This window comes from Lichenostomus cassidix, chromosome 9 (assembly GCF_008360975.1).
Source record: "Lichenostomus cassidix isolate B80296 chromosome 9, HeHo_3.0, whole genome shotgun sequence".
NCBI lineage: Eukaryota > Metazoa > Chordata > Aves > Passeriformes > Meliphagidae > Lichenostomus > Lichenostomus cassidix.
In genome coordinates this window covers 20613494-20641217 of record NC_139490.1, presented here as the reverse complement: position 1 = coordinate 20641217, position 27724 = coordinate 20613494, and the positions used below count along the sequence as shown (strand labels likewise).

The following is a 27724-nucleotide window of genomic DNA, read 5'->3' as shown; positions in this document are numbered from 1 at the left end:
ACCTCACAAGGGCAGTTCTGCCACTCGGTAGTGATGCTGAGTGTCTGCCTCCCCCTCAATCATGCTGGCTGAATTTTGAATCAGGGAACTTAATGTGGATTAAAAATAAACCTGCAAAGGGAAAGAAAAAGGACAAAAACAATAACAAAGCAAACAAAGCAACAAATAAATCCCTAAGCAGTTTCTTGATTTGTTTTCCTTTGTGACCTGCCCCATGAATAATTGTTCCAGCCTGGCAGATCCGGGTGGTTTGGGCAGGGAAGAAGCCTCGTTGAGCTGGTACTGCCTGTGAAAAAAGCTACCAGTGCCACTGTGGTGTGAGTCTGTGGCTGCAGGAGCTGGAGAGAGGCTGTCTGTCTGTCAGTGCTCTGCTGCTGCACAGGGGTGTTTCTGCTGACTTGGTTCATCCTCAGACCGAGGTGACAGGGTGGTCTGCTGTCTGGGGTCAAGAAGTGGCCATGGGACGATTGTTTTGAGTTAATGGATGTTTTCCTTCTACTTCTGAGGTAAAAAGCAAATGCAAGACAAAAAGAAGGGCCTTTGTCATGGTAATGAAAAAAACAAAAGTGATTTAAACACTTGGCTGCCCTGTCCTCCCCCTTGGAGGTTTAGGAGGATCTAAGATTAGCTCTGAGATGTCTGTTTTGAGGAAAGTTTGCAAGCATGCCTAAGCACATTGTTGTTTATCCCGTTAAGCTTTGGGAGCAGACAGGGTGTTAGTATGTGTAGCTTGCCTCATAATTATTGACAGGACTGCCAGTGAGTGTCAAAGCTAAGGAGCCTGATGCACTTACCTACCCTGCTTGCCTGCAAGAGCTGGGCAGCTGTAGCCTTCCTGTGTGTGGTGAGACTGTGGGTCTCTGCACAGGAAGGGAAGAGGTTATTTTCAAAGGGATATTATAGGTAGTTGAGTAGGCTGCAGTCCTGCTTTCCAAAACCTGATGGGTTTCTGAGGTCAGAAGGTCTGAAGGAACAGATTCAATTTGGGGTACTGTTTCTGTAGAGCCCTTTTAAGCTTTTATCTTCTGCAGCATATGTTTTTCCTGCTGGGCAGCTGATTAAATATTTGTTCTTTCTTCATACATTGATTTTTTTTCCCTTCTGGAACAGCTTTGTTTTTACCTGGGCTGCAGGGAAATAGTGACCGGATCTTCCTGACCTCTTCATTGCAGGGGACCAGGTCATGCGATGCAACAATTCTTAACCACCCTTCAATCAAGAAATTCTTGGAATCTCCCTCTAGATCATCGTCTCCAGCTAACCAGGGCTCAGACACTCCCTCTGCCAACCACTCCGAGAGCGACTCGCTCTCTCAGCACAATGACTTTCTCCTGGACAAAGACAATGGCAACTTGGATGCAGACGAGCGGCTGACAAACAGCCTGGACCAGAGACAGAGCAGAAATGCTGGCCGGGTAAAGTAAAACTCGAGTGGTGATCAAGTTGTTGGAGATGTGTGCTCTGAGGACTCGGTGCTGGCACCAGGAGCTCTTCATGTTTTCACCCACCTTGCTGAAGATCTGTTTCTTACCCTCTCCAACCGCTTGCTCCCACTCCCTCAGCCTGGCTTTGCTGTAAGGCCAACTGAAGTGTCTGTAACGTACCTGCTCTTACCTCAGTCCTGCCCAGAGCCAGGTCAGCAGGCCGGGGAGAGCCGTGGGCTCAGCACAGCTCTGTCACCCTCTCGGTCACAGCCTCTGGGGAAGGAGGGGCTGCACAGCCTGAGCAAAGGGCTTTGCTGCACGGATGGAAGTCAGGTTGGGAGGGTGGAGCCTGCAGAGGGGAGCAATATGTGTTGTTTCCAGCAGTGTTTTCAAGAAGTAATGCTGCTGCCTGGCCCTGGGTGCCCGTGGGACTGCATTGCTTAGAATGGTTGATCCACTGGAGGGGTTTGGCCTCCTCAAGCAGCCTGTAGTGCAAACATTAACACTGGAGGGTTAGCTCACCCAGGCAGCATGAGCTGGTAGAGCCTGGATGCACAGTTTGAATTGTTTTTGTCCTGATGGTGCTGCTTGCTGTTGTGCATTATCACCATTTGCTTAACTGAACCAGTCTGACTCAAGTTAAAAATATGTTCTGTCAATGTTCCCTCATGCATTTTTGGGGGTTATTTTTGACCTGGATCCATACCCTTTGTGGCTTACTGTGCAGCCACACAAATGCTTCACCTGTTGGCTGCAGGTAGCTCCACTGGGGAGGCTCACTCAGTGCCTGCAGATGAAATGTGCCTTCATAGGTGAGGTAAAACTCTTCAGTTTCCTTTCAGTTCCTTTAAGTGGTCAGGCCTGCCAGAGGAGTACAGCCAGGAGTGGGTATGTCTCAGTGAATATGGCTGCATTCTGCATCTGAATAAGTTGCACTAATATATGGCAGAAAGCAGAGATTCTGCCTCCACTGGGCGGTATGACACCCTTGATAGCAGGGCTGCAGTTTGCTGGAACCCTGCTTAGGGTCTGTAGCAGAAGGCAGGTGAGCCATAGAGAATATGAACCCACCTGTATCGTCCACCACGAGACCAATAGAACTTGTTTCTCTGCTGGGGACATACATGGACCAGTTTTATTGCTTGGAGGTAGCACATTGGTGCATCACTGACCAGCGCAGCCTGTGGGGCTGAGGGAGTGATGAGGAGCAGGAGCCATCCCAGCCTTCTGTGGCTCCTTGCTCCTTTGAGGCATCCCTGACTTAACAGAGGAGTGGGAATGGCTCCTTAGTGAATCCAGTGCTCCCCATGCTGACCCTCATCTGGTGAGTGCTCGGTGGACTGCACTCCAGTGGGTGCTCCGTGGTCACTCGAGGATGGCAGTCCTTTGTTCTCCAGACAGACACTTCATCCAACAGGGTTGTAGAAAAGCTTCTCATTCCTATGCAGACAAAACTTCCACTTGTGTTGGCATAGTGGGTGGTCAGATCATTGTACTGGGAGTCTTGGCTGCTGCTTAATAGCTGGGGTTGTGTTACAGGGTGGCTGGATTTGCTGTGCCTTGGTATTGCTGTGGATTTGTGGGTTTACCTGGATGTCAGTGACAGGGTATGGCTGTTCTCCCTCCTCAGTTGGAGCTGAATTCCTGTCTCAAACCCAGCCTCGATTATTCACTGTGAGGCAACACCAGAGTTCCCCAGAGCAGCAGAGGCTGGCAATGAGAAAAATTTACATTCTCAGCCCCCACTCATGGGCGATTTAACTTTGTTCCTGATTAGCGACCAACTTGATGCCATTTTAGCCATGCCTGGTTTTATTTCAGACAGTGAAGGAGGAGTGCTTTTGAAACCCAAGCTGAAGTCATGGCTCAGCTCCATGGGATGTCGCACCATGTCCACTCAGCTAAGCCACAGAGTGTGCTCTTGGCTAGGAAGGAGAGCATTGTTAATGCCTGAGTTGCTTAAATGTGCCTGGAGAGCGATTTAAGTATTTTTAGGGATGATTCCTTGTTGGTCTTTCATTTATGCAGGTTTATTTTTTTTTAAAACACCTTACTTTTCTAGCACCAAACAAAATGATGTTTAAGAGGAATGTTTGGGTTTTTGTTTGCCTTTTTTTTCTTCCCCTACCCTCAGGACAGTTCGGGTGTTTCAAGCTCTCAAAAACCAGGACAACGAAATGCCGGACTGTCAAATGATGAAACTTCACGACTTTATGTGAAGAAAACGATTGTGGTTGGCAACGTCTCCAAGTTAGTATCCAGAGCCTGAGGGATGGTCCTTTATTTCAGGATTAAATTGAATAGAAAGTTAAAATTAGGAGACAAATGAAATTGCTAGGCTGTCACAATATGACCTGTTATCCTTGAATAATCACTGTACCCAAGGCAGCTCTCCTCTGGTGTCAGCATGAGTTTTTTTGTGGAAGAAACAGGTGTTTTAGTGGTTATTTTATTTATAAATTTATATATATATGGAAGTTTTAAGATCTGTTTCTCTCAAGGGAAGTCGTTCAAGTCTCAAGGGAAGTCGAAGCTTTTTTTGATCAGTTAAAAGTCAGAAGTTTTCCCTTGAAAATTTGGAAAAGCAAGTTGTCCTAATTCAGTGTGTTGGCTAATTGAATTAGTTGGCTGATTCACTGTGTCCATAGGTATAATGTGGGGGATTTTTAAACAGAAAAAAAACCCCCAAAAGAGCAATGTACTGCTGATCACAGTAAGGAAAATTGTGCAGGTTCAGATTAGTCTAAACAAATTAATTTATACAGTTTTTATTTATATTTAAAAGAAAAAGACAGGTAAATATATATAACTTCAATCTTCAAGGAAATTAGTGAAGAAAGGCATTAGTTTTAGGAAAATGGACAGTTGCAGGTTTTAACTCTCCATCCTTGCTCTAATCGAGTCAGTCTTTTGCATGGAATGTGTCAGACATTTGCTGACAAAACTTAAAGTCAGAATGGCATCTTGAAAATCTACCTAAGGCTGGACCCATAACTAAGTAGTGACTGAAGTTGCTTAAAACTTTATAAGAATTGTATTTTTTTGTATTTATGCTAGCAGAGTTGCTGATGATGTGTTCTGCTGTGGTTTTGCTTCTTGATATCTCAGAATAGGATGGGATAAGGAATTTGACAGTGGTAGAATGTTTAATTAAGTCTTCTTAAATAAGACCCAAATGTTTAAGTGGGTGAATATCATAGAGCAGTTGTGCATTAAAACAGAGGACATGTGTAAGAAACTTAGAGTAGATTATGGGACCTATACCTGTTCCTGGATGGACTGTCAGAGTGAGGACAAATGATCAGAGCTGTGCAGGGGGCAAGGTTCCTACAGGCATTTTAACATTCCCAATTTTTTTGCCTAATCTTTCCGGAAATACTTTTTGCTTTATTAGTCTCTTTGGGATTTTTACCTTGTGTTATTTCACTTCTTTGCTAGGTACATTCCCCCTGACAAAAGAGAAGAAAATGATCAGTCAACCCATAAATGGATGGTGTACGTCCGAGGCTCTCGGAGAGAACCCAGCATAAACCATTTTGTCAAGAAAGTTTGGTTCTTCCTCCATCCCAGTTACAAACCTAATGACCTGGTAGAAGTGAGGTAATAAGGAATTATTCCAGTCATTATTCCTGTCTTTAGGCTTGCCAGGTTTACAGTGCCAAGTTTCTTAGAAAATTAACAACTTCTTTTCCTGGTTTAGTATTCCATGTCTGTATTTAACCTCTGGCTTAACTTGGCCTACTCCAAAGTAGTTGTAAAAATAAATGAGGTTTTTTATGTAGCAAATATGCCAAACAAGTTTATTGGCTTGTTTGGTTTTTTTTTTCTTTAATTTCCTTCTGAGAAAAAGCATTCAGTTGTTACATTTCATGCTATTTGGGTTGTGCATCTCCTGTATGTGTTACATACACTCTCTGCTGCTCAGGTTAGACTTCTGGTGCTAAAAGAAATGTTTGCTACCACTCATCTATTCCAGCATGGAAAAGAAAGAGGAGTCTCAGAAAGCTTATTTGCCCATATTTTTAATGCTACATGTGTGTTTGGGCATGAATATTCCACTCCAGAATATTTCTCCACACTAGTGAGATCAGTGGCATTGGCTTTGTGCTTTGAGGAATTTCCCATCAGTGTGATGGTGCTGGTGCTACAGAAATGGGGCAGCTTCTCTGTGCTCTCCCAAACCTCTATTCCACACCTGTTTTCCAAGCTGTGACTGGGGTGGGGTAGGTTCTCTCTTGACTGCTGCAGGGAAATGCCCTGTCAGCCTTTCATCCTTCTGCCTTGGACAAGACAGAGGGAGGATGCCTTCAAAATAGATGGTGTCTTTCTAAAGAAATTATTCTCCACTGGAGAATAATTCTCCAGTTTTTAGCTGCCTCTTGGAGGGAGGAGTGTGGGGAGGACTGCTTAGGTACTGAATGGCAACTTAACTCTGGCAAAATTAAACTACTGAAAGGCAGCTCCAGGAAGACTTTCCCGGGGTAAGAAGTGTTGGTATGGCTCAGTGATGTTTCTGAGAAGGCAACCCTGAGCAGGACAAAAGCAAACTCCTTTGTATTCTGTAATTTACCAAATTATATTTGATTGCTGTCTTTTTGTGCCTTTCTCAGTTTCCATCATGTCAATGCTGTTTATCTTCTGTTTTAATCCCATCTGGTTAATTGATTTCTGGTGTCACAGTCCCAGTCATCGTAGTGAATATTAATGTTATGAACTAAAAATCTCCTTTAAACCTCTTGCATTTTTTTCTGTTGCAGAAACTACATTTGCATTTACATTAATAAGCTGAAATACAAAGTAACAGTAAATGTTACAGATAAAACACCCTTTATTTTCAGCTTGGGGAATGACAGTGGTTAACTTTTCCTTGTTCATATAGTGTTAATTTGGTGTTACATGAAGTGTGTGCCTTTTTGCTACTTGATAGGGAAGAGCAGGAAATGATTGGAAAATACTGCACTGCTGCTTGCAGTGAGCTGACTTGGGTTTATTTTAAACGAGTGTTTTTCATTTGACATAGCACAGCCTTTTTTTTGTCTTCTTTTTAAAAATATGACACTTGTTTCCCACGTGTCTTATCCAACAGTGTTTTACCATTTTCTTCCCTGTCCCCTTGTGTAAAGTTAAAGTATATTTTCAGCTGTCCAAAGCCATAAAATTCTCATTGCTGTGATTACACTCTCTGTGGTGAGTAGCAGACCTGAATATAGCTTTACTTGTCAGCTAGAAAAACAGTCTTTGGCTTTCTGATAAGGAGGGAGGTGAAAGCTAGACCACTTCTGCAGCCAAATGTAACCACCATTTGTTTCCAGAGAACCTCCATTTCACCTGACCAGGAGAGGCTGGGGAGAATTTCCAGTGAGAGTGCAGATACACTTCAAGGATAGCCAGAACAAAAGGATTGATATCATACACAATTTGAAGGTACTTGAACAAAATACTTTAGAGAAAGGCATTTAAATGAACTGTTTTGCATAATCTAGAAGACGCTCTGCTTGTCTATGTGCTTTTGCCTCTCTGTGTTAGGAGTGTCCTACTGGTTATTTTCACATGAATAGTTGAGCTGGAGAATTGAAATAGATCCAGGAAAGCCTCTTACCTTGGCAATATGGAGTTGATGCAGTATCAGGGAACACAGTCTTGCAGCAGCTGGAGCTGAGTGTGCTCAGAGCAGCAGTGTTTACCTGTTTTTTCCCTACACTTTGAGATTTTTATCATGTTTTCACTGGCTTTAACCGAACAGGGTGCTTCAGGGCCATCTTTCTGCTAGTAAAGTGGCTGCCATGTCTGTTCCTTCAGCACAGGCAGGTATCAGCTAATGATTATCTTTGTTGTTAGAGTGGGCAGGGTGGGCTGAGATTCCCTATTCAGACCATGTTCCCTTTGAAGAGAGCTCCCTTTTCCAACTCATTCACCCCTGCAACACTCAGGGTTTATAGTATGCAGCAGTCCTGGAAAACTAGGCCATTGCTCGTTTTCCTTTTAATTAGTAGTCCCTGGCATTAGTGGACTTAAGTCCTGAGCTGGTTTAGCCTCCTGTTTCTTTGAGCAGCATTAGTTTTATTTGAACTCTGCCTGCATTAATGAATTTCATGCTGAATAAGATAACTCATTGCAACCCTAAATATAGACAGTAGAGGAGGTTGAAAATATTCCCCTGCAACTTAGGGACATTTAATGCAGATGGTGAGTAAAATATATTTGGGGAGATGTGACTTGGGGAGAAATTATTAACACTGTGATGGACAGTGAAGGAGGCTCAGCCTACAGGAGAAAACTGAGCCAGTCCATGGCACACAGGAGCTCAAATCAGCAAATCTTTGCTGTTCTCATACTGAGCCTGTAGCTGCTGTGGGGGTGTATGGGTGAGCTGAGCCCTCCTTTGTGACTGGCATCCCTTGTGCCCCTGAGCTCTGGCACACTGTGCACCTCTCAAACCCAGCTCCTTCTGTAGGTGTCTTAACAGATGCCTCTGGGATGTTATGCCTCTTTATCAGCTGATGGCTCGCTGTGATCAGTTACTTAATCAAAAACTATAGTGTAAACATAGCCTTTGTTGTGTTGGTCAGTTGAAAACTCAGAGTTTTTCTCATAATTATTTCCTTATATTGACATCAAGAATAAAAAAAGGACACTGCTTGAGGAGTCTTCTTAGATGGAAATATTCCCTCAACAATCTAATTTTCTTCGGCTTTTTTGTTCCTTTGCACTTTAGTGTGGGCTTCGGGTCATGGCTGAATTTTTTGCAGAAGAGAGCACACTTATCAGAGCACGCAGATTTCTGCCCTTAGGGCCTCAAAAAATTGGATGTGCTGTTGCTCAACTTACATAGTTTGAAAGTTTGAAACTTCTTTCAAACAATTTGTGTTGTAAATTCTAGCTAATGTATTGCTTTGCCCTAGCTAATATATTGTATTGTCTTATCCAGCTGGACAGGACCTACACAGGCCTGCAGACTCTTGGTGCAGAAACGGTGAGTCAGAGGGTCAGGGGATGGATCTTGTATTTTGATTCCCTTAAGGATGTTTAAAAAGAAAAGATGCATGGGACTAAGCACAGAGTCAGACCCATTTGATTTCACAATTTCTGGAATGTAGGTTTTGCTCTCTTATTGAATGAAAGGATTATGACACCTTGTCACTATTCATGACAAAAGTAATTTTTTTCTCCTTCCTGGTTCAGGGCAGACAGTCTCCAGCCCTTCCTTCACAAAGAACTTGGCTTGTACTGCAGCTTTAAATTTTATTGCTTTGTGAAGCTTTTGGTTCTGAAATGTTCTGATTTGCATTCTGATGTGCTACAGAGCTTATACATAAAGAATTTAAGTTGAAGGGATCACCCAAAAATGCTGCTAAAATTTTCTAGTGTATTAAGTACTTCTAAATTTCTGTATCTTTAAGATTCAGGACATTAATGGAAAATGAACTCTTAAATTAATCAATTAATAACCCAGTTTGCTATATTTGTAAAGTTTCCTTGAAATTGTTTTTCCCTTGTGCTGTAGTGAATGGAAATTTTTATAGTGAAATCACATTACTTCAGCTTTTCAGTTTGTGGAGAAAACACTAATGTGAAATGTCTACTGTGATTAAAGAGCACTTTTGAAGAGTAGATCATGTGGTGTGTTTCTCAAGGCTTTATCAGAAAAGGCAGGCTTCAGTTTTGTGCCTGTCCCTACAGGGGTATGCAGTCCTTGCTTTAGGGGGTTGCTTGGAGCTGGGCTCTGTAATCCTTCCAGTGTTTACAGTTCAGATTTCCCCATGGACTGAGACATGTGCTCTTTTACTGTAAGGGTTCAGTGTTGCAAGATTTTTGTCTTAGCCCAGATACTGCTGGACCTTTGGGAGCTGTCCCTGAAATGAATGGAAATGTTATTTAGAGTTGGGGAAAACAAAGGGAGAGGTTTTTAGGCATTAAAATAAAAAGGCATAGTTCGTTTTGGTTTTTATATCTTTACCTAGCTACCAAATACTAATGTCCTTTCTCCTGTTTTTGGAAGGTAGTGGATGTGGAGCTACACAGGCATTCCCTTGGTGAGGAGTATCTCTTCTCCCACTCTTCAGAGTCTGACCTTTCTGATGTTCCTACATCTTTATCTTTGCCACTGAGTATCCCAGCACCCGTTAAAGCTTCTTCACCAATTAAACAGTTGCGGGACTCCAGCCCAGATGCTTCTGTGGACAAAGGTAAAGCAAATGAGTGTTGCTGAAATTCAAGTTCTTGGAACTTTGGCTCTCCTGGATACCACCTCTTAATTGCTCTTATGCCTTAAAGGTTGCTGGTTCTACCTGCTTGTTGCTCTCCCCAGATCATATTTCCTTAATGTGCTCTGAAATGTAATTCAGAAATTGTTATAGATTACTTGGTTTTGGAGTTTGGTTTGGTTTTGTTTGGGTTTTTTATCTGAAGTTTGTTAAACATGCTCTGTCTTGCTAAAATATAGTGAATAAGGAACAACAGCAGATGCAACTGGAAAAAAAAGTGGTTGAATAGCACTGGAAGTTTTGGCTTTGGCAGACTGTTTTCAGAGGAGTTTTTAGGTTTCTGAATGTTTTGGGGACTGTGTGTATGTTTAAGGAATTGGTCTAGCAGTGTGTTCAGTTATATATGTTAGTGCCTAACATGAGCTGACTGTGAGGGAACAAAAATCCCTATGTAACTGTAGTTACTGTGCTGTTGAGACTAGAGACTGAAAAGGTAATGTGTGTTTCTTGGAGGGATGATGGCATCACTGCATGTCAGGGTCTCATTCTCCCCTTCCCCTGTAAGATCAGGAAAAGAAGGGCCCATTGCAGTGGGGCAGCATTGAGGCCTTAGGATCACTTGGATTGCCTGGCACAGGCAGTGCTGACCCATCTACTACTAGGATTTGTAGTTGGTGTGAAGTAGGAAGAGCTGTGCCTCTGTAGGAAGAGCTGTGCCTCTGTTGGCATTTAGCTTTGTTTTCTGGAACACAGGGTGTCAAGGCTTGCATGACAGACCTTGGTTAACTGGGCTGAGAGACAAGGGTGTATGTTACAGTTTACACTCTCTAGTGTGAGAATCCTTCTGCAAACAGCAACGTTATATTTCAAAATAGTGTCAGATGCAGCATGGTCTGGTGCTTTTCTTGATTTATACCAACACTCCTGTGCTCAAGGAGTGGCTGTAAGCTAGTGCCATGCATGGTTATGCTTCCTGGTAGGCACTGATGACACTGGTGGTGTTCAGGCTCAGCAAAAATAATGTTTGCAGTTTAAATGTGGTCTTTTCTTTTGACCAAAAAAGGACAAACACAACCAAATTTTAAATGCACAGGGTTTTTATTCAAACAGGAAGATTTGTAGCATCTTCAGGTGAGCAGTGCTACAGCCAAGAGGAAGGAAGTAAACCTACCTCCTTACACTGACAGGCAGTAGCTTCTCTCAGCAGCTCCAGGTTGATTGATCTCCTTCAACCCAAATAAAGTGGATTCCTTAGCCTGGCTCAAAAGGCAGTTGTTGGTCTCATGAAAGTCTTACTCCAAAAAACACACTGCGAGATTCTCTGTGAAGGGATCCAGCCTTAGTCCTATGGAGCCCTGACCAAGGACACTTGGAACTACCAGCAGCTTTTGGTCAGTGGAAGGGGCATTCCAAGAAAATCTGTAAGAAGTGGCTGATCCCCTGCCACAGCTGAACAGGCTGTGCATGGCATCGTTTTATTCTTCTTGTCCAGCAGATCCAACAGGCCTGTGCAGGAGCAATTCCCTACCTCCCTTTCTCCCTGTTCAAGTGCTTCCCACCAGTTGCTTTTCCTTCCCTCCTTCCTTCAAGAGCGTATTTATCATACCTGAGTGATGTTTGTGTAGAGAAGCACAGTAAGGAATTAGATGTGTCAGCCTAAGAACTATTTCTGTTCTTTTCCCTGTTTTAATCAGGATTCTCTGGGAATGCTGAAACCGAAAGACATGCCGCGTTTTATTCCCTGCCATCCTCGATAGAACGGACTCCCACCAAGTTAGCCACACAGAAAGTTGCCTTTGGGTCTCATGGAAATTCAGCCTTTCAACCCATTGCAGCTAGCTGTAAAATAGTGCCTCAAGGTCAGAGTCCAAGCCCTGCAGAGTCACCAGGAAAATCCTTCCAGCCTATCACCATGAGTTGCAAGATTGTATCAGGTGAATGTTAGTTTACTTACCCGAGTGCCTCCCCCTGGAAAACAAGAGAGTGAACCAGTTGGACTTGTTTTGTGTCCTTCCTTTGATTTTCTGCCAATCTTGGAACATCAGACAGTAGGAAACTCTAGAATAAGGAGCTAAGCACACTTCTTAATGTTCGAGGAAAAAATAAAAATGTGAAATGCATCACAACAGATCAAAAGTAGGATGAGAGTTGTTCTCTCCCTGTTCTTGAAAGCTTTTAAATATGAAATAGATAGTCTTGAAATTGACTGCTACCTGCAGAAAGGCCCAGGCAAGGACACATCTTTCGTGTGGAATATTTTTATGTGGGAAGAAGCCATTCTTTTCCCTCTTTGTCTTCCAAAAGTCCACCTTGCATTGGATTAAATTGCCAGTTGGCTGCAGTGAGCAATGTGACAGCTTCTGAACCAAACATGGCCAGGGTGCTGCTTTGCTCATTTCACTTGTGGTCCCTTCCCTGCCTGGGTGTGATACCAGTTACTGGATGATGTTTTACATCAGAAAGTATTTATGTAGAGCTTACTATGGCACTTGCTGTGAAGCTCCAAGATGACCTGTTGCAGCTCTTAATTCTCTGGTGTTCAGGGTAGAGAGGATAAAGCACCAGCTATTAGTATGTGTGATTTCTGGTGATCTGCTCCCAGATAATTTTCTTAAAGTGGGTCTAGTTTGTTGGTTTGGTTTGGTTTTGTTGTTTTGGGGGTTTTTTAACTGAATTTCAGTATTGTTCCTTGACATCTTAAAACTGTACTCAGGTTGATTTACACTTGAACCTATGTCAAGCTTTATTCTTTCTTTATAGGCTCTTCTCTTGATCTTCTTTTCCCAAAGCTTCCTAGAAAGCAGGAATTACAGGGGCTATCCAATCTTTCCTAAAGTCCTTTGACTATTCTTTGTTGATCTTTGCTATTTCAGTGTTTCCCTGCTAAATATTTTTCCAAGGTTCTGCTGTCTGCTGAGAAGGGTTGCCCCTTTCAGATTTTAAAGCACTTTTTAAAACATGGAGATTTTATTTAATGAGCATTTATGTTCTGTTTTAATTCTCAGTAACTGTCAAGACAGTAGAGTAACAGGCAGGTGAAGCTTGGTGCTTGCTGCTGTCTCTTCTCTGATCTTTGCCTTGCCTGTCCTTTTCTCTGAATTTCTTGTTTAACTCTTCATGGAGCTTTTTTTCTTCTCTAGTTGCTCTCTCTCCTGGCCATGTTACGCAGAAGTGGCACGACTGACAGATAGATTTTAAGGGTTTCTGTTGTAGTCAGACCAGTGAGGGGACCAGAGCAGTGAAGGGACCCAGGCGTTCATGCTGCCCAAGGCTGTTCCAAGCAGCCCTTTTAGGGGAGCTCCTGGGTTCCCACTCTGAATGCCTGTACCATGGGCTGCACAAGGGAAAGAGAGCTCAGCTCTCTTTCTTCATCTTCCTGGGTGCTCTGGTCTTGGCAATGAGAATGGTGCAGGTAAATCCCTCAGGATTCAGGGATAGACCAGATGGCTTCTCAAGTTCCCTTTGAGCCCTGCTTGTCGTAGTAGGCAGAGCATGTCCAAGGTAGCTATGAGCTGTAGTGCTTTATATGCCTTTTCCTTTCCTTCTGTCTCCTCTTTCCTTCTCCAAGTCCTGTGATCTCTCACAGGCTGGGAAATGCATCCTCAAAAAATGTTCCTTCTCTAAGCCGTTTTCAAAAGTACTACTATTGCCATGTTTTTATATTCTGACAACATTTACAAGCTAGAAGCATTGGACTTTTTTTCTTAAGGTTCTCCAATATCGACCCCTAGTCCATCTCCACTACCTCGTACCCCAACGTCCACTCCGGTGCACATGAAGCAAGGCTCTGCTAGCTCAGTCATTAATAATCCGTATATTATTGTGGACAAGCCTGGACAGACGGTTGGAGCAGCAGCCACAAGCACAGGTGTGTAGTGTGATCACAGAAGGCAGTGGCTTAGTCTTACCCGTTTGTTCTCCCTTTCAAATGATCAGAATAACAGCAGCATTTTAGCTGGTGAAGATGGAAAAGTACTCAGCAGAGAAAGAGGAAGGTGTTGGTTTGCACAGCTGACCTGTGTGCATGGCTGAGGGTGTCTCAGACTTGAGTTTAACTTCCTTTAGAAAACAGCACAATTTAAAGCCAAATTGAGTTCACAGATATCTCCTCAAAAAGAGCCAGTTCTTTTCAGGTCAAAAGGGAAAGAGGGAAAGTGATGCAGGCTGTGGGGCACAGATTTAGACAGAAACAGTGCAGAGGTGGTTGGGTGAGAATGGTGGTGTGGATGTGGCAAAGAGTGTGGAGAGGTTGCAGTGACTGGCGGATCAGTCTTAGGTCCCAGTGGGGCACAGTAGATGCTGAAATGCATAAACTCTGGTTACCAGGAGAGCAGACATGCTGGGTTTTGGTACTGCTCTCAGTTTCTACCTGGTCCAATTCCAGCTGGTTTGGATTCCTTTAATTGGATTTCTTCAGTGGTGACAAAAGCCTGGGGCCATGGGGAGGGCTGAACTGCAGGACACAGGTGATGGGTAGAGGAGTTCAGTCAGTAATCTTTGTGTTGAGGCTAGTAGGAAGGTCCCTCAGAAGTAATTTATTTGTTGTGATATATGGCCAGGAGCTGCTGTCTATTTTAAAACACACTTGTTTGTGCATGTGTGTGCTTCCCAGCATCTCTGCAGGATGCCCAGGGCCAAGTGAGGGAGTGCTGCATCCATGGAACACAAATCATTTGCTGGGCATGGTTGGAAAGCATGCTGGGCATGGTTGAAAAATTATTTTTACTAATGGTTCTTCCTTTTATCTGAGGGAACACAGCTGTCATGTTAATTTTAACTTCAGCACAGAGGGAATCCGTAGGGTAATTGGCAGGAATTGTGTAGCTGTATCTGAATTCTTTTAAGTATGTTTTGGGGCTTTCTTGGTAAGACTGAAGCTGTTCCACAATGAGAGTTTGACTGATTGATTGATTGATTGAGGTTTTTTTGGTTGGTTGGGGGGGTTCTGCCTCTTATTTTCTGTTTCTTCTTTACCTCCAGCCTGACTGTCTACTCTGTCAAAGTGGTTTATCATGGTTTGGGTAACTTTTGGGCTCTTCTAGTAGGCATTTGTGTGGAGGATAGGATGTGTAGGTGCACCAGATAGTTAGGGCATACAAATATTAGTGCAGTTTTTGTTAATGATTCAGTTTCTCACCACAGCTGAGATGTAAGTACCGAGTGGCCTGTCAGGGACTGCCTGCTGCCTCTCCCTTCCTGCACTCCTGTGCTTTCCCTGTATCCTGCACGAGTCAGATAAGAAAATTGATACCCTCCCTTCTCCAAACAGCTTTGTTATTAGAGAGCTTCATCACCAGACCCTGTGTGAGCGAGCAAGAGAGTCTGTGGAACTGACTTTGTGGCAACAGCAGCCAGGCTGGATTGAGCATAACGTGTATTACAGAAGAAGTCACTGGGGCACTTTTGATTAGGTTGCAGATTGTATTTAAGGAGTTAGATCTTCATACTCTCTGAAAACCAGCCTTCCCAAAGCCCTTATTGTCAGAAATGGCTGTTCATTTACTTCTAAAACTCAAGGGTGGATTATAGTACAACTGTATGAGAGATTGTTTTTTTTTTTTGCTTTCGTGTGTGTAATCCATGGCTTTGGTGTCTCTTGAACAAACAAAACTGACAAACCAGCCCAACAGCAGCAGTAACAAGACTGCTCAAGAGCAGTCTTGTGTACACACACTGGTAATGCAGGGTAAGTTTACCACTGAATCCCCACATGTCCATCTTGGGCATCAGGAGAGTGCCGTGGCACATGTGTCAGTCTGTTAATTTTGGAAGAACATCTGCCACAGAGGACCCTATGGCTTCATTCCTTATTTCTGTTTCTTCCTTTACCTTCCTCACTGACCCTTGCTTTTGTTACTCCTCACTTTTTCTCCCTCCTTTTCTGGCCTTCCTTTTCCTTCCCTCTTCAAGCTTTCGTCCGTGCCAGTGTCCAAGGCTAGTGTGGGTTCAGAGGGCGTCTGGGCAGCAGAGGACTTTACATCTGCAGCAGCAAGTTCTGTCCTAATTTCACATATTTGCACCTGTAGTCAGTATCCTCAGCCACCATGAAGGTACCTGACCATTTGCTTGCAGCTTACAGAGCTCTGGGTGGAGAGTACCTTCCCTGGGGCGTGGTTTCTGCAGGTGGATTTATTCTGTGCCCATGGCAGTTCCTGCTGATGTACCTCATGGAGAATGCAGTGGAAATGAAATGCCTTGTTCCTTGTTAGAAGAGGTTTCATGTGTGCAGTGGCCCTGCTCCCAGCCCTCACCCAACATCTGCTTTATTTCCTGCTGCACAGGGAGCCCGACCAGCAAACTGAGCAGTGTCTGTCAGGCCTCTCACGGGACTGGATCTCCTGTGTCAAAGACCCATGGGAGCAGTTTTGTCACCTCAGCTGTCAAGGTAATGTTCTCATTAGGTATGTACTTTCCATTTAAAGTGCAGCTTCCTATTAAATGGGGCTTTTTAATGTTAAAAATTCTGCACTTCAGGCAAGTTCCTTAGATTGGCATTTCATGTGAAGGTTTACTGTTTCTAACAGATGGAGCCATATGAGACCATGGTGGTTATACAAGATGATAGTGTCACTTCATGCAGCTCTAATTAGGCTTGCCTACATATCTGTTAAAGGCACTGCTCTTTTACTTTTCTGCAAGGAAATCCATGGAGGGCAGAGCTCCCAAAACATTGTATCTTTCATGAAAGCTCTTCTGTAGCTGACTTTGATCTTGTTCACTTAGTGACAGTGTGTGATTAAACCAGAGGTGCCTGCCTCAAAACCTTCACTCCATTCATTATTTTTGTACAGCAGCTGTTCCTAGCAGCCTGAAAATAACTCATGTCACGGTTTTACAACTGCCTGCATTTAGAAAAATGTTTGTGTAAGCAGTGGAGTGACATTTGGATGTGTAAACAAACAGCAATAAATACAGTTCATGCTTCTGATCTGCAAAGCCCAAAAGGTACAGAGCTGAACTGTCTCACATAAAATCTCTCCCACATTTTGTGCTAGGAATGATATTTCTGGCAGGGAAGTGGCGTTAGCAAGGCTCTGGAAGCAGCTGGTGGGTGTGCTGCTGGAAGCAGGAGCGTTTCCCTGTCTCCAAGCCACAGTATTAATGCAGGATATGGTGGGGGAAGGCTTGCCAGTCAGCCTACAGAGAGCAAATCACTTCACATTTGGAACTGAGACGCTTCCTATGTCTGTTAGGGGAAAAGTGTTGCTGATTGTTGTCTGAAGCAGTTAGTTTGGAGTAGCATTTTAAGTGTCAGGTGTGCAGCTAGCTAGTCAGCTGTTAAAAGCCTGTCTGCTCCAATGGATTTCACTTAACTGTGTTGAAAATCATTCATGATTCTTTATTTTTCACTGATATGCAACAGTTTTTTCTGAAAAGTTTCCAGTGAGTCAAAATAGGCACACATCCTTAGTAACAGCTGAATTCTATATTTCCAGGGTAAAGTTAAAAACTGAAGGTATTTAAAAAAAACCAAAACCATAAAAATCATACCTCTGTAAAGAGAAATGTAATTTGATTTATATCGTCAGGTTGGTGGAAAAGCTGTAGTTTTATGATTTCTTTGAAGAGTGTGCCTGATAGTCCAGTGGGATATTACAGGTGTGCATAACTCACCACTTCTCATCTCTTCACTGTGTACTAGTTTTCTCTTTATTTTAATGACTTCAGGCTGTGTTTCTCCAGCCAGTCTCAAATGCAGCTGCTGTAGAAAGGGCAGATAATGCCTCTAGCTTTTTCCTCACGCCTCACATTTGCTACCAGCTGTGCAGCAATGTGGTGAACCAGAGCAGACAGCCAACCTGCTTGAAAACCAGTGTTTCCAGCCGTGGGTGTCAGTACAAGGAAGATGCCAGGAGGGTCTGATTTCTGGTCATGATCCAACCTAAGGATGGGCCAAGTGATTGTGAAACCATGGCTTTGGGGTTCACACTGATTGTAAAAGAGAGCAATTATACTGTAACAAACTGCCTCAAATGCACTTGACTTCTCTGCTTGCCTCAGATCCAGAAGTGCCAGGTGCATGATTTTGCAGGTGTGGAAGTATCTTCTACTCCATTTAGTTACATAGCTTTGTTGGTTCTGCCACATGGTGAGTTTTGTCTGGAAGGAATGTGTGCCACTGCGCAGTTCCAGTTAGAGGAGAGCATAAATTCCTCTGAGAGAATAACTTTCCCCTCCATAACTTGTTTCTTCTTACACTGTCTTCTCTCTCTGAGATTGTGTATAGAATCACAAAATGACTGAGGTTGCCAGAGACCTCTGGAGATCAACCACTCCAACTCAAAGCAGGGTCAAATAGAGTAGGTTCCTTGGGAGTGTGTCCAGTTGGGTTTTGAGTTTCTTCCAGGCTGAAGAGTCCACAGCCTCTCTGAGCAGCGTGTTACTCTGTTTGATCACCATCAACAACAAGGCCTTTTCCTTATAATTTCCTGTGTTTCAATTTGTGCCCATTGACTGTCCTTTCATTGGATATTACTGTTGTAAACAGTTGTCTGGCTTGGCCTTCATTACACCTTCCCAGCAGGTATTTGTATGCATTGATAAGATGCCCTCTCAGCCTATTTAAATTTTAAGTGAAATGCTTTTGCATAAAAAATTGATCAGAGAACATGAGTAGATGTTTTTGCCTGTGTATGACATGGTAAGAAACAGGTACTGCTGCTGGAGATCTAACTTAGCAAATAAAATTGGCTGTGTGGGTTATAGTAAGTTAGATTCCTTTTACCCAAGTGTTGACTGATTTTGGAAATGTCTTACTTGCACAGGTAATTTGGCCTGCCCAGATGGTCCATGCTGCCCTTTATTAGCAGTCACTTGTTTTATTTTTTATTGGACATTTCACTGATTTTTGCACCATGTCTTATTTGCAGCAGGAGGATTCTCTTTTTGCCACCATGCCACCCCTTTGCCCCATTGGGAGTCATTCCAAGGTGCAGAGCCCCAAATCGGTCACTGGAGGACTTGGAGCTTTTACAAAGGTATTCTTCTGGCTTTTGTGCTGGGACAGGTAGCCCAGTAGTGTAATTTCATGCTGACTTGTGCCACAAACCATGGAACCCAAGTGCCTGTAAAACTCTTACTGGAACCAATGTATCTTGCTGCTATGGGCTCTGTGGTATCTCTCAAAAATGTGTCTTGGTTTTTTTTCTTCCCCTGTGGCTTTGCTGTACCTGTGATCTTTCCTTTTATCACCTCTTCCATCCTTTCTGTTGTTTTTTTTTTTTTTAATCACTGTTGTGTTCAGGCTGATATTTTAAAAGCTATTTTTAATGGGATACAGTAGAATGCAATAGATCTGTCAGGAGGTTCTTAAAAATAACAGTGATTTCTGAATCTCAGATGCTGCTGTTTCTGACTTAATGTTTCCTTAAATATTGCCACATGGAATTTAAAGTTGTTTCTGGCAATGTTAGGTGATCCAAGTAAAGGGTGGAAGAATGCTTCCTACCAGTTACAGTACCTACAACAATCTTAACACCAAAAAACCCCCAAAAAAACCTTTTTTGTGTTGCTGTCATTAGGCAGTAGATGCAGGGCTGTCCCAGAGAAGTATAAAGCATATACACAAGAGAACATGTATATGTCTGCTGTAATGATTTGCAGTGTCTATAGCTATTGGTTGTCATGTTGCAGGATAGAAGTAAAAACCAGGTTCAGAAGATGCTCTGAACAGGAAGTTACTTATGATTTTGAAACTTGGAAGTGTCGTGGCTCCATGCCAAGATGCAGGGTCTGAAGAAGTCAGGTCTGGCCAAGTCCCTTGTCAGTATGGCTGGTACTGTAACACTACCAGCAATTGCTGTAACTCTGTGGCTTCCAGGAGCACCTCTCAAATGTGGACTGCTTTGTAACAACGGACACCACCCCACACTCCATGTGTTGGGAGCAGCCCTCACTGGGAGCTGAGTTAGAGTTCCCGTGGTGGTGAGCACCACTTCTGAATTCAGACTGTGCCTGCCCTGCCCTGCAGGCAGGCTGCTCCAGAAGTGATCTTCAGTGGTTGAAGGTGTTTGATTTCCTTACTTGTGTTTCTTGCTCTTGCCAAGGTGATCATCAAGCAGGAGCCTGGAGAGCTGCCCCAGCAGGCGGCGGTGCCAGCGGCAGGCGCGGCAGCACAGCCCTCGGTGCAGCAGTATGTCACCGTCAAGGGTAGCCACATGCTGGCCCTGTCTCCGCAGAAACCCGTCGTGAGCACAGGCGAGGGGACAGTGCAGCCCAAGGTATGGGGCACGTGGGGTCTCTGGTGTGCTGGGAGCTGTCTTGTGGTTTTATTGCAGCCCTTGGTGCTTCTCCCAGGGGAGCAGGGTTGTTTCTGTGTTGCTCCCAGGTGGCAGCACCATGGTTAGCAGGTTTCCTATATGCAGAGTGGCTCGTGTCCTGCTTCCATGTAGGTCTTGGGAAGAAAGCAGGCTGAGCAGGCTCTGTTACAGTTTGTTGTGTACAGGGACACCTCCCACTTCTGTCCAAGCCAGTGCAACAATGGAATGGTGGTGCTTGAACTGTCAGCCCAGAAGGCTGGCTGTGATCATCTACTCTTGCTGAAACTCATCCAGGTCTTTCCGTAAGAGAAGGGGAATTCTTTTCTAGGAATGCAGGCCTGCAACACAAGAGAACAGGACACATAGGGAGCAGGGTGGAGGCTGAGCCAGAACCAGCATTAGGTCAAAGCAATCCTACTTGAGTGGCAACTCAAGCATCTTACTGTAGGAGTTGTGCCAATGGAGTCCTGCTTTGACAGGAGTGCCACAGCTTCTGAGAAGGCACAGTGCAGTGACAAGATGACAGATGTGTCAGAAAGTTCATTCTTGCCTCTTTCCATTGTGGACAGAGTCAAATGATGTACCAAGCACTAGAGATTACATACAGGATTTTCATGTTTGCATAAGTAAATACTTTTTTGCATTTGCAACATTTCCCTGTTCTTTTTGCTGCCTTTCTTGCCTGTTTGAGCAGGTATGCAAAATGTCATGGTTCACTGCAGTTACTGTTAACATGTAAAATTGAAGCACTTTGTGGATTCTGCTTTGAGGCTGTAGTTTTCCCAGGGAATCTGTTCCCATGAATATGTTCTAACTGAATTTCTGCATCTCTTTAATTCACCAAGGCAAGCTTTATCTTCAGCTGGAATTAAGCCACTGCTTATAAACCAGAAAAAAAGGAATTGCCCTGTAATTTGAATGAACTTAATCTTTTGTGGGTTCACTGAGATCCTGGTTGTGTTTAACAGTTCATCATTTTACTTGGGTTTGGCCTCTTGCCCATTTAATTTTGTTCCTGAATGAAGAGCTTCTCTACGTGACCAGGCACGTCCTGAAATGTCTGGAGATGGAGGTCGTGTACCTGCTAGGATTCCCACAATGGCTCTGGCCAGCAGTGCACCATGCCATCCTTGTTTGTTGCAGGTTGTTGGCGTCCCAGTTGGTTCTGCGTTGCAGTCGACAGTGAAACAAGCGGTGGCAATAAGCGGTGGCCAGATCCTTGTGGCAAAGTCCAGCTCCTCGGTAGCAAAGGCTGTGGGTTCAAAGCAGGTTGTGACTCAAGGTGTAGCCAAAGCCATCGTGAGTGGAGGTGGAGGGACAATCGTTGCACAGCCTGTGCAGACTATAACGAAGGCACAAGTTTCTTCCACAGGGGCTCAGAAAAGTACATCTCAAGGCTCAGGTAGAGTAATTTTACACCTTGTTAATAGCTCACGATGGCTAGACTTTGAGGGTCTATAATGATTTACTCACCTGCAAAATAACTGTGTGTGGTTGAAAAACTTCAAAAGGAGTATAGAGCACTGTAGGAAAATTCAGGCTGACTGAGATTAATTATAAAGAAAATGTTAATTCATTTTATGTAAGGGGGAGCACAAATGCTTTAAAACATGCAGTGTTCTGGGAATGAAGATCAGATGGATATGCTGGGGAATGTGCAGGAGACCTAGTAGACTTTCATGGACCCAGGTCTCACATTTTTGCCTGGTGTTGCAGTCCTTTCCCCATAAATCTAGCCAACCAGAGCCAAAGTGTCCCTAGTTCATCCCTACATCTTCCCCAGTGCTTAAAGGTATGGGAATACGGGCAGAAGCACCCTGTCTGCATCTGCACACAGCTGCTTTAGCTGAGCATGTGTCAGCTGGGGCTCTGGGCTCTTGTAAAGCTGCTGTGTGGTGCCTGAGGCTGGAGGAAGCCTGCAGACCCCATGGCTGTGCTGCTGTGGCCAGCAGCCAGAACTGGGGCTGCACACAGAGAGATTTTTTCCAGACCTATTAAAAAAAGTGTCTGTGCATTACTGGTCGAGTTAATCTGCAGTTAGGCCAGCTAAGTAGGGATTACTGAGGGTTAGTTGCGTGTCACTGAGTACTTCCATTCTGTGCAGATTTCAGTGCATACTACTTTCTGCAAGCAGCTGATTTATTCCTTTTTATTCTTTCTTTCTAGTGATGGCTACACTGCAGTTACCAGCCACCAACCTGGCAAACCTGGCAAACTTACCACCAGGCACCAAGCTGTACCTCACCACCAACAGCAAGAACCCTTCTGGGAAAGGAAAACTGCTGCTGATACCCCAGGGAGCCATACTGCGAGCCACAAATAATGCTAGTTAGTCTTGCAGGGAAATCTAATGAGTTAAATCATGTAATCACTGCATAATTAATATGTTTGGCATTTTTGCTATAGGGCATCCTGATGCTGTGGAAATCAGTAATGGGATAGGGTTTCTTTGTTCACAACAGCCCATACATGGTGCTTTTTAAGGCTGAGATCTCACAAGTAGGTTTTGTTTTCAATTAAACTGCTTTTCATGCAGTGCTCTCAGTGCAGAAACATGTTGTTAATAGGCCTGTGAATGGAACTCCCAGTGAAATACCTGGAGAACAACCCAGCCTGCTGAGATAGTCCAGTGGGTGAGGCTTTGTTTGCAGGGAAAGAGTACTGCAGGCTTTGGACTGTGTAGATGGAAGGATTGGTCATGAGCCTTTTCCAGAATGTTATTCTTGAGACCGGGATTGGGATGGGAGATGGATTGCGTGTAAAATTTTTGGTCCCAGTTCTGATTTGGCCTGCCTGAGGTATTACTAAGTTTAATATAAGGCTGTAAATACCAGCAACAGAGCAATAGAAAGCATGTCACTGAAACAGCAGATCCTCTTGCTGAAGGTATTTTTGGGATGTAGAACTTGTCATGGGAGCCCCATTGCTTGAGATTTAGAGAGGCAGCTGGGGCAGTCCAATTTTGATAATCTCACTGGCAGCAAGGAAGGTCAAATACTTGTGATGTTTATGACAGAGCCATGAGTATTTTTTTCACTCTTGTTTCTTCATGGAAGACTGCAAAAAAGTCACTGTTTAGGCTGTTCCTTCTGGAGACAGAGCAGTATCAAACTGTCACTGCAAATTGCTGTTGCTTGGTGTCCATGATCTATTATTCAGTTAACAAAATTGCATAGACAGCCAATAAAATTAAGAAGCCAGAAGGATTCAGAGTGTTTCTAGAGCTTTTGCTGCAGATCCATAACCTGCAAAAGCGTGTTGAAAAGATTGTTCTTCTGTTGGGCAGCATTTTCATTTGATAGAAAATTCAAAAAAGCCTGAAATGAGCTTTGCTTGCCCACCAGCCCTCCTTATTTCCCCAATAGCTCCTCTTATTCATGGCATTTGCTGAGCTGTAAGACAGCGCAGCTGAACTCTTATTTACTGAATAATAACATTACTTGGCTGCAAAACACGTGGCACCAAGTACCTTGCAAAGTCTTTTCAAATACTGGTATATAGAGGGATGCTTTAGCAGCTGACACTGTCTGATTACCAAAGGATCAAGCCTTTTCCTCTGGTTACAGGTCTTCAGTCTGGTTCTTCTACAAATAGTGGAGGAGGAGGAGGAGGAGGAACCCAAAGCACAAGCAGTAACTTGTCACAGCACCTCACCTATACATCCTACATCCTGAAGCAGACACCCCAGGTCAGTGGCACAAGTATCTCAGTGGAAGCACATTGACATTTCAGGCTGCAGTGGTGTTAGGTGGATGTCCTGTGTTTCTGTAGGATGTGAAACGTTCTTGGACTATGGTGTCTGCACCCTATTTGACTTTTTTCCTGATCTGCTTCCATCAGAAAGTGTTCCGCAGCAAGAAGGCTGTATCCAGCTCTTAGTGCAGGAGCATCCACTGTAGTTAGCAGTGCCTTGTTTCAGAAGATGGAAAGTTGTTGTGGCTACATTATAGCCATAAGCTTTTATCTGTTATTGCCACTCCCAGATTTCTGTTGACTTGTAACTGTGTTTCAAAGTGTTGACCTCCCTGATTTATGTCTGGAGCAGGGCACCTTTCTGGTTGGCCAGCCTTCACCTCAGAGCTCTGGGAAGCAGCTGACTCCAGCATCAGTTGTTCAGGGCAGTGTAGGAGTTGGAGCATCTTCCACACAAGGACAAGCCCTAAAAGTGATAACTGGACAGAAAACAGCTCTGTTTACACAGGTAACGTGCAAGTGATGTGTTTCTCTCTTATTAGTTTTGTCAGATAAAGCATGGGAGCCACGGCCACACATAATGAGAGCTGCTCCTTTCATACTTGTTTGGTTTGATGTGGGTTTTTTGTACAATTGTGGTGCTGGCTGTGCCACGAAGAGGAAAGCACATAAAGGCTTACTTTCATCAGTCTACAGAATTCCAGTTTTATTTCTCAGAGGGGGTCAGCTTGAAATCTGTCTAAGCTTGGGTTGCTGCTTTGTAAATAGGCTCTGGGATTTCTTAGTGAAATGGAATTGTAAAAGTGATTAGAATCAGGTGCAAAAATATGCTTAAATATTTGAACCTTAGAAATGGGTCACCCTCTAAAGCTCTTAAAAATCTTTGGGTTTGGTACCCCTCAAAGGTCCTTCTTTTAAAAACTACCAAGTAGTCCCTATGAAATTCAAATGCCCCAAGAGTACTTGTAGTTGTTTATCCAAAATTTGAGATTGATTTGACATATATTTGCAAAGTCAACAGTTTGGTAAAGTTGATATCTGAGGTGATAATTTTGTTCCAGTGATTATTGCCAGAATCTGTTTTTTTCAAAGGTATTTTGGAAATATTTTCTAGTAATGTAAAAAGCATTTATCTTGTTTGTTTTGTTGCTGTTGTTCTGTTTTGATTTGGTTTTTTAAAGTCATTTAAAACCCAAGCAAATGGACTGTTTTCCTTATGCTGCATTCTTACTCAAAGGCTGCATCCAGTGGACAGACATCATTGGTGAAAATATCAGATGGGTCTATAAAATCAGTGCCTGCCTCGTCCCAGCTCTCCAAACCTGGCACCACTGTGCTGAGAGTATCAGGAGGTGTCATCACCACGGCTGCTGCTCCTGCTGTGGCACTCCCCACAAATGGGGTGGCCCAGGTGAGAACCAGCACTGCCAGTGTTCTGTAATGCAGTGTTTGCACTCTTGCCATAACAATCCCAGGAAAGGACTTGTACTGCTTTTCTCCCCCAGCTGGTATTCTTTCCAGTCAGCTTGCTAGTGGATCTGCTGTTCTTTGTATCCAGCAGCAGTAAGCAGGCTGTAGGTGCTGCTGAGGTCACAGGCCCTGCACAGTGCTCAGGGCCCAGCCTGCTGTTAGCAGGTGTCTGAGGCTGGCAGCAGCTCCTGGGTCCTGGTTGTGTTCAGAGGGTTTCACTGCTGTCCCCCCAGGGGAGCTGTGGTAGTGCAGCCTTGGAAGGAGGGGGTTTGGCATAGAGGGAGGAAGGATGCAAAATATTTGCATTCCTAAAGTGAATGCTCTTGCGAGTGGATGCAGCCATGTATCCAGTTAATGCAGGTTGTCCACCTGGAGTAGAGCTGCAGTTCATGGAGAAAGGAGGCAGCAAAGTGAAGAGTGCAATTCACTCTGAGCCTGTTTCTTTCTATTAGCCCCATATCCATGCATCCCAAATGTCTGTGGAGAGCTGATGCCATGCTGCCACAGCCTCCATTCTATATGTGCCATCAATTGTGTGTGGGCTTTTGGATAGGAGCTTGAGAATCCCTTGCTTCTTAATGATGGATAGATAAATATTTCGTTTTGCTACTTTTAGATATTACCTTGTTGTGTTTGTTTTTGAACCAGCTGTGACATGAACAGGAATTTGTTATCCCTCTCTGCCTCTTATGCAGCAAGCAGATAATGCAGGTTCCAGTTCATCATCTTCTGGAACTCCTGCAGTAAAAACATCTGGACAGCAACACCAAATCTGTGTAAGCCAGAGCCAGTCTACTTCATCAGCAGTGAATAAGGCTGCGACTTCCACTGTTGTAAGTGTTGCTTCCTTGATGACTACAGCAACGCCTGTGACGGGAAAAGCTACAGTATCAGGTATTAAAGTCCCTTCTTGCCTTTCCCAGAGAAAGTTAGAATCCAGGTGTGAGTTCTTTGGATGTCTTCACTGTAAATGGAATAATATAGAGTCACCTGCGTTTGTGAGTGTGTAAAAGTCATGCTTTCTCTAAAACAACTTATTAGCATAACTTTTGGCTTAGCCAAGGAAATTTCTAATTAATTTGGCATCCTTTTGGCATTGACTGTATCTGTTACAAATAACAGCACAAGTTGCCCTTTGGTATTGGAGAGGGATTTCAGTTTTCATGCCAAGTTCTCACAGGAAGATGCATTCTACCTATCAGGAGCACAGTGTGTCACTGAGTGGGGAAATTATCAAGATACCAGCAGTACTACAGAATTGATTAGTTTGTGGAAGTGAAACTCCACTATACTCAGAGAAGTTGCAAGAGCAGAATTTGTCTCTGAGGCTTTGCATCTGCTCTGTTTGGGTTGAAAAGGAGAGAGATGTTGATTAGAGGGAGCTGAAGGCTTTGAAGTCAAAATCCATTAAGTACAGTGGGGGAGGCTGGATCTGGATGTTTCAAGTTAATAAAAATGAGGTAATAAAGATGGACTGCCCTTATGTGGAGGGGAGTTCTCCTTATTTAGTTTTATTGTATTGCAGCATTTTTTGTGTAAGGGAGAGCAAATACAGCAGGTTTGAGAGTTATGGGTTAAAATTGGAAATTTTTGTTTAGATTAATTTACCTGCTGGCATGTTCTGTTCACTTGAAGTGTCTTCTTACTAAGTGAAGTGTCTTCTTACTAAGTGAAAGCAGAGGAAAAATACAGAAAAGAGAAAATGACACTGAGCTCATCTGACAGTGTCTTTTTGAGGCAGCTCTTCTTGTTTCCTCTCAGACTTTTAAACTTCTTTCTGATGAGTATATTTTACCCAGAGCTTGAAAATAAACAGGGTAGACTGCTAAGACTGACAGAATCCTGCAAGAAGCAAATCAGTACTTTTCCCTTTGCAAGGAAAGCAGCCAGGTGGGTTTTTTTGGTAGGAAGTAAACCATACTAAATAGCTGTCAGATTAAAACTCTCATTTAGGTGTGAGAATGCTGTCTAGATTTTGTTTTGGGAGGTTTTTTGTAACCTGAGGCACTGACTTCATCATGGAGAACTCTTTCTTCAAGAATCTCAAAAGGAGTGGTGGCTATAAAACATGTTATTTCAATGTAATGAGAAACAAAAACTCAAACAAAACTGTTAAAATTCTGAACATTTGTGTTTTTAAAGGCAGCCTTTTGAAAAGAATTTCAGATTTTCCCTTGTTTTCTATCAAGCAGCATCTCCCACCCACCAGGCTGATTAGGGTTTGTTGAAAAGGTCCCTTCTTGCCAGCCTTGCTGTTGGGTCCCTTGCTGTCCTATCCTGACACATCAGTATGTCCCACACAAAGGAATGGGTAGCGCTAGGTGAGCCTTCTTGCCTGGAGGTGAAAGCTTAGCTGACCAGTGCTGGGCATCCTTAAAAACCAAGACATCTTCACCAGACCTTGCATGTCTAGTACTTGGAAGGCAGCACTACTACTACTATCAAGAAAATGGAAACTTTATGTCAAAACAAATCATGAGTGCAAAATTGCCATGGTTAACTAAAACATTTATTGTTGTCAATGTTTTAGAATAGAAGCCTGCTAAATTTCCACAGTCTGAAGAGAAGTTAGCTACAGATTGAATACAGTTACATGGAAAATAGCCACTTTACTGGTAGAAAGGATGGATATAGGCCCAAATCACAGTGTTGGAGTGCTGGCTGTGGTGGCTTG

At 43.6% G+C, this 27724-nt stretch overlaps 1 protein-coding gene across 7 annotated transcripts in view; it reads left to right on the top strand.

Moving 5' to 3' along the window:
• Positions 1 to 27724, top strand: part of YEATS2 (YEATS domain containing 2) — a 48838-nt gene that overhangs the window by 6203 nt on the left and 14911 nt on the right. For 5 of the 7 annotated variants that reach the window (XR_014854115.1, XM_085069761.1, XM_085069760.1 and 2 more), the window contains exons 5-21: positions 1173 to 1415; positions 3559 to 3674; positions 4863 to 5024; positions 6737 to 6848; positions 8353 to 8397; positions 9424 to 9610; positions 11323 to 11562; positions 13338 to 13496; positions 15910 to 16013; positions 18499 to 18606; positions 19675 to 19848; positions 21031 to 21289; positions 22054 to 22215; positions 23454 to 23575; positions 23933 to 24088; positions 24818 to 24991; positions 25746 to 25944. Coding sequence is in view for 6 of the 7 variants with exons in the window: in XM_085069761.1 (XP_084925887.1) it covers positions 1173 to 1415; positions 3559 to 3674; positions 4863 to 5024; positions 6737 to 6848; positions 8353 to 8397; positions 9424 to 9610; positions 11323 to 11562; positions 13338 to 13496; positions 15910 to 16013; positions 18499 to 18606; positions 19675 to 19848; positions 21031 to 21289; positions 22054 to 22215; positions 23454 to 23575; positions 23933 to 24088; positions 24818 to 24991; positions 25746 to 25944 (2722 nt within the window). In the remaining variant the exon portion in view is untranslated. The remainder of the gene's footprint in view (positions 1 to 1172; positions 1416 to 3558; positions 3675 to 4862; positions 5025 to 6736; positions 6849 to 8352; positions 8398 to 9423; positions 9611 to 11322; positions 11563 to 13337; positions 13497 to 15909; positions 16014 to 18498; positions 18607 to 19674; positions 19849 to 21030; positions 21290 to 22053; positions 22216 to 23453; positions 23576 to 23932; positions 24089 to 24817; positions 24992 to 25745; positions 25945 to 27724) is intronic. The other 2 variants (XM_085069762.1, XM_085069763.1) reach the window with 2 other exon arrangements.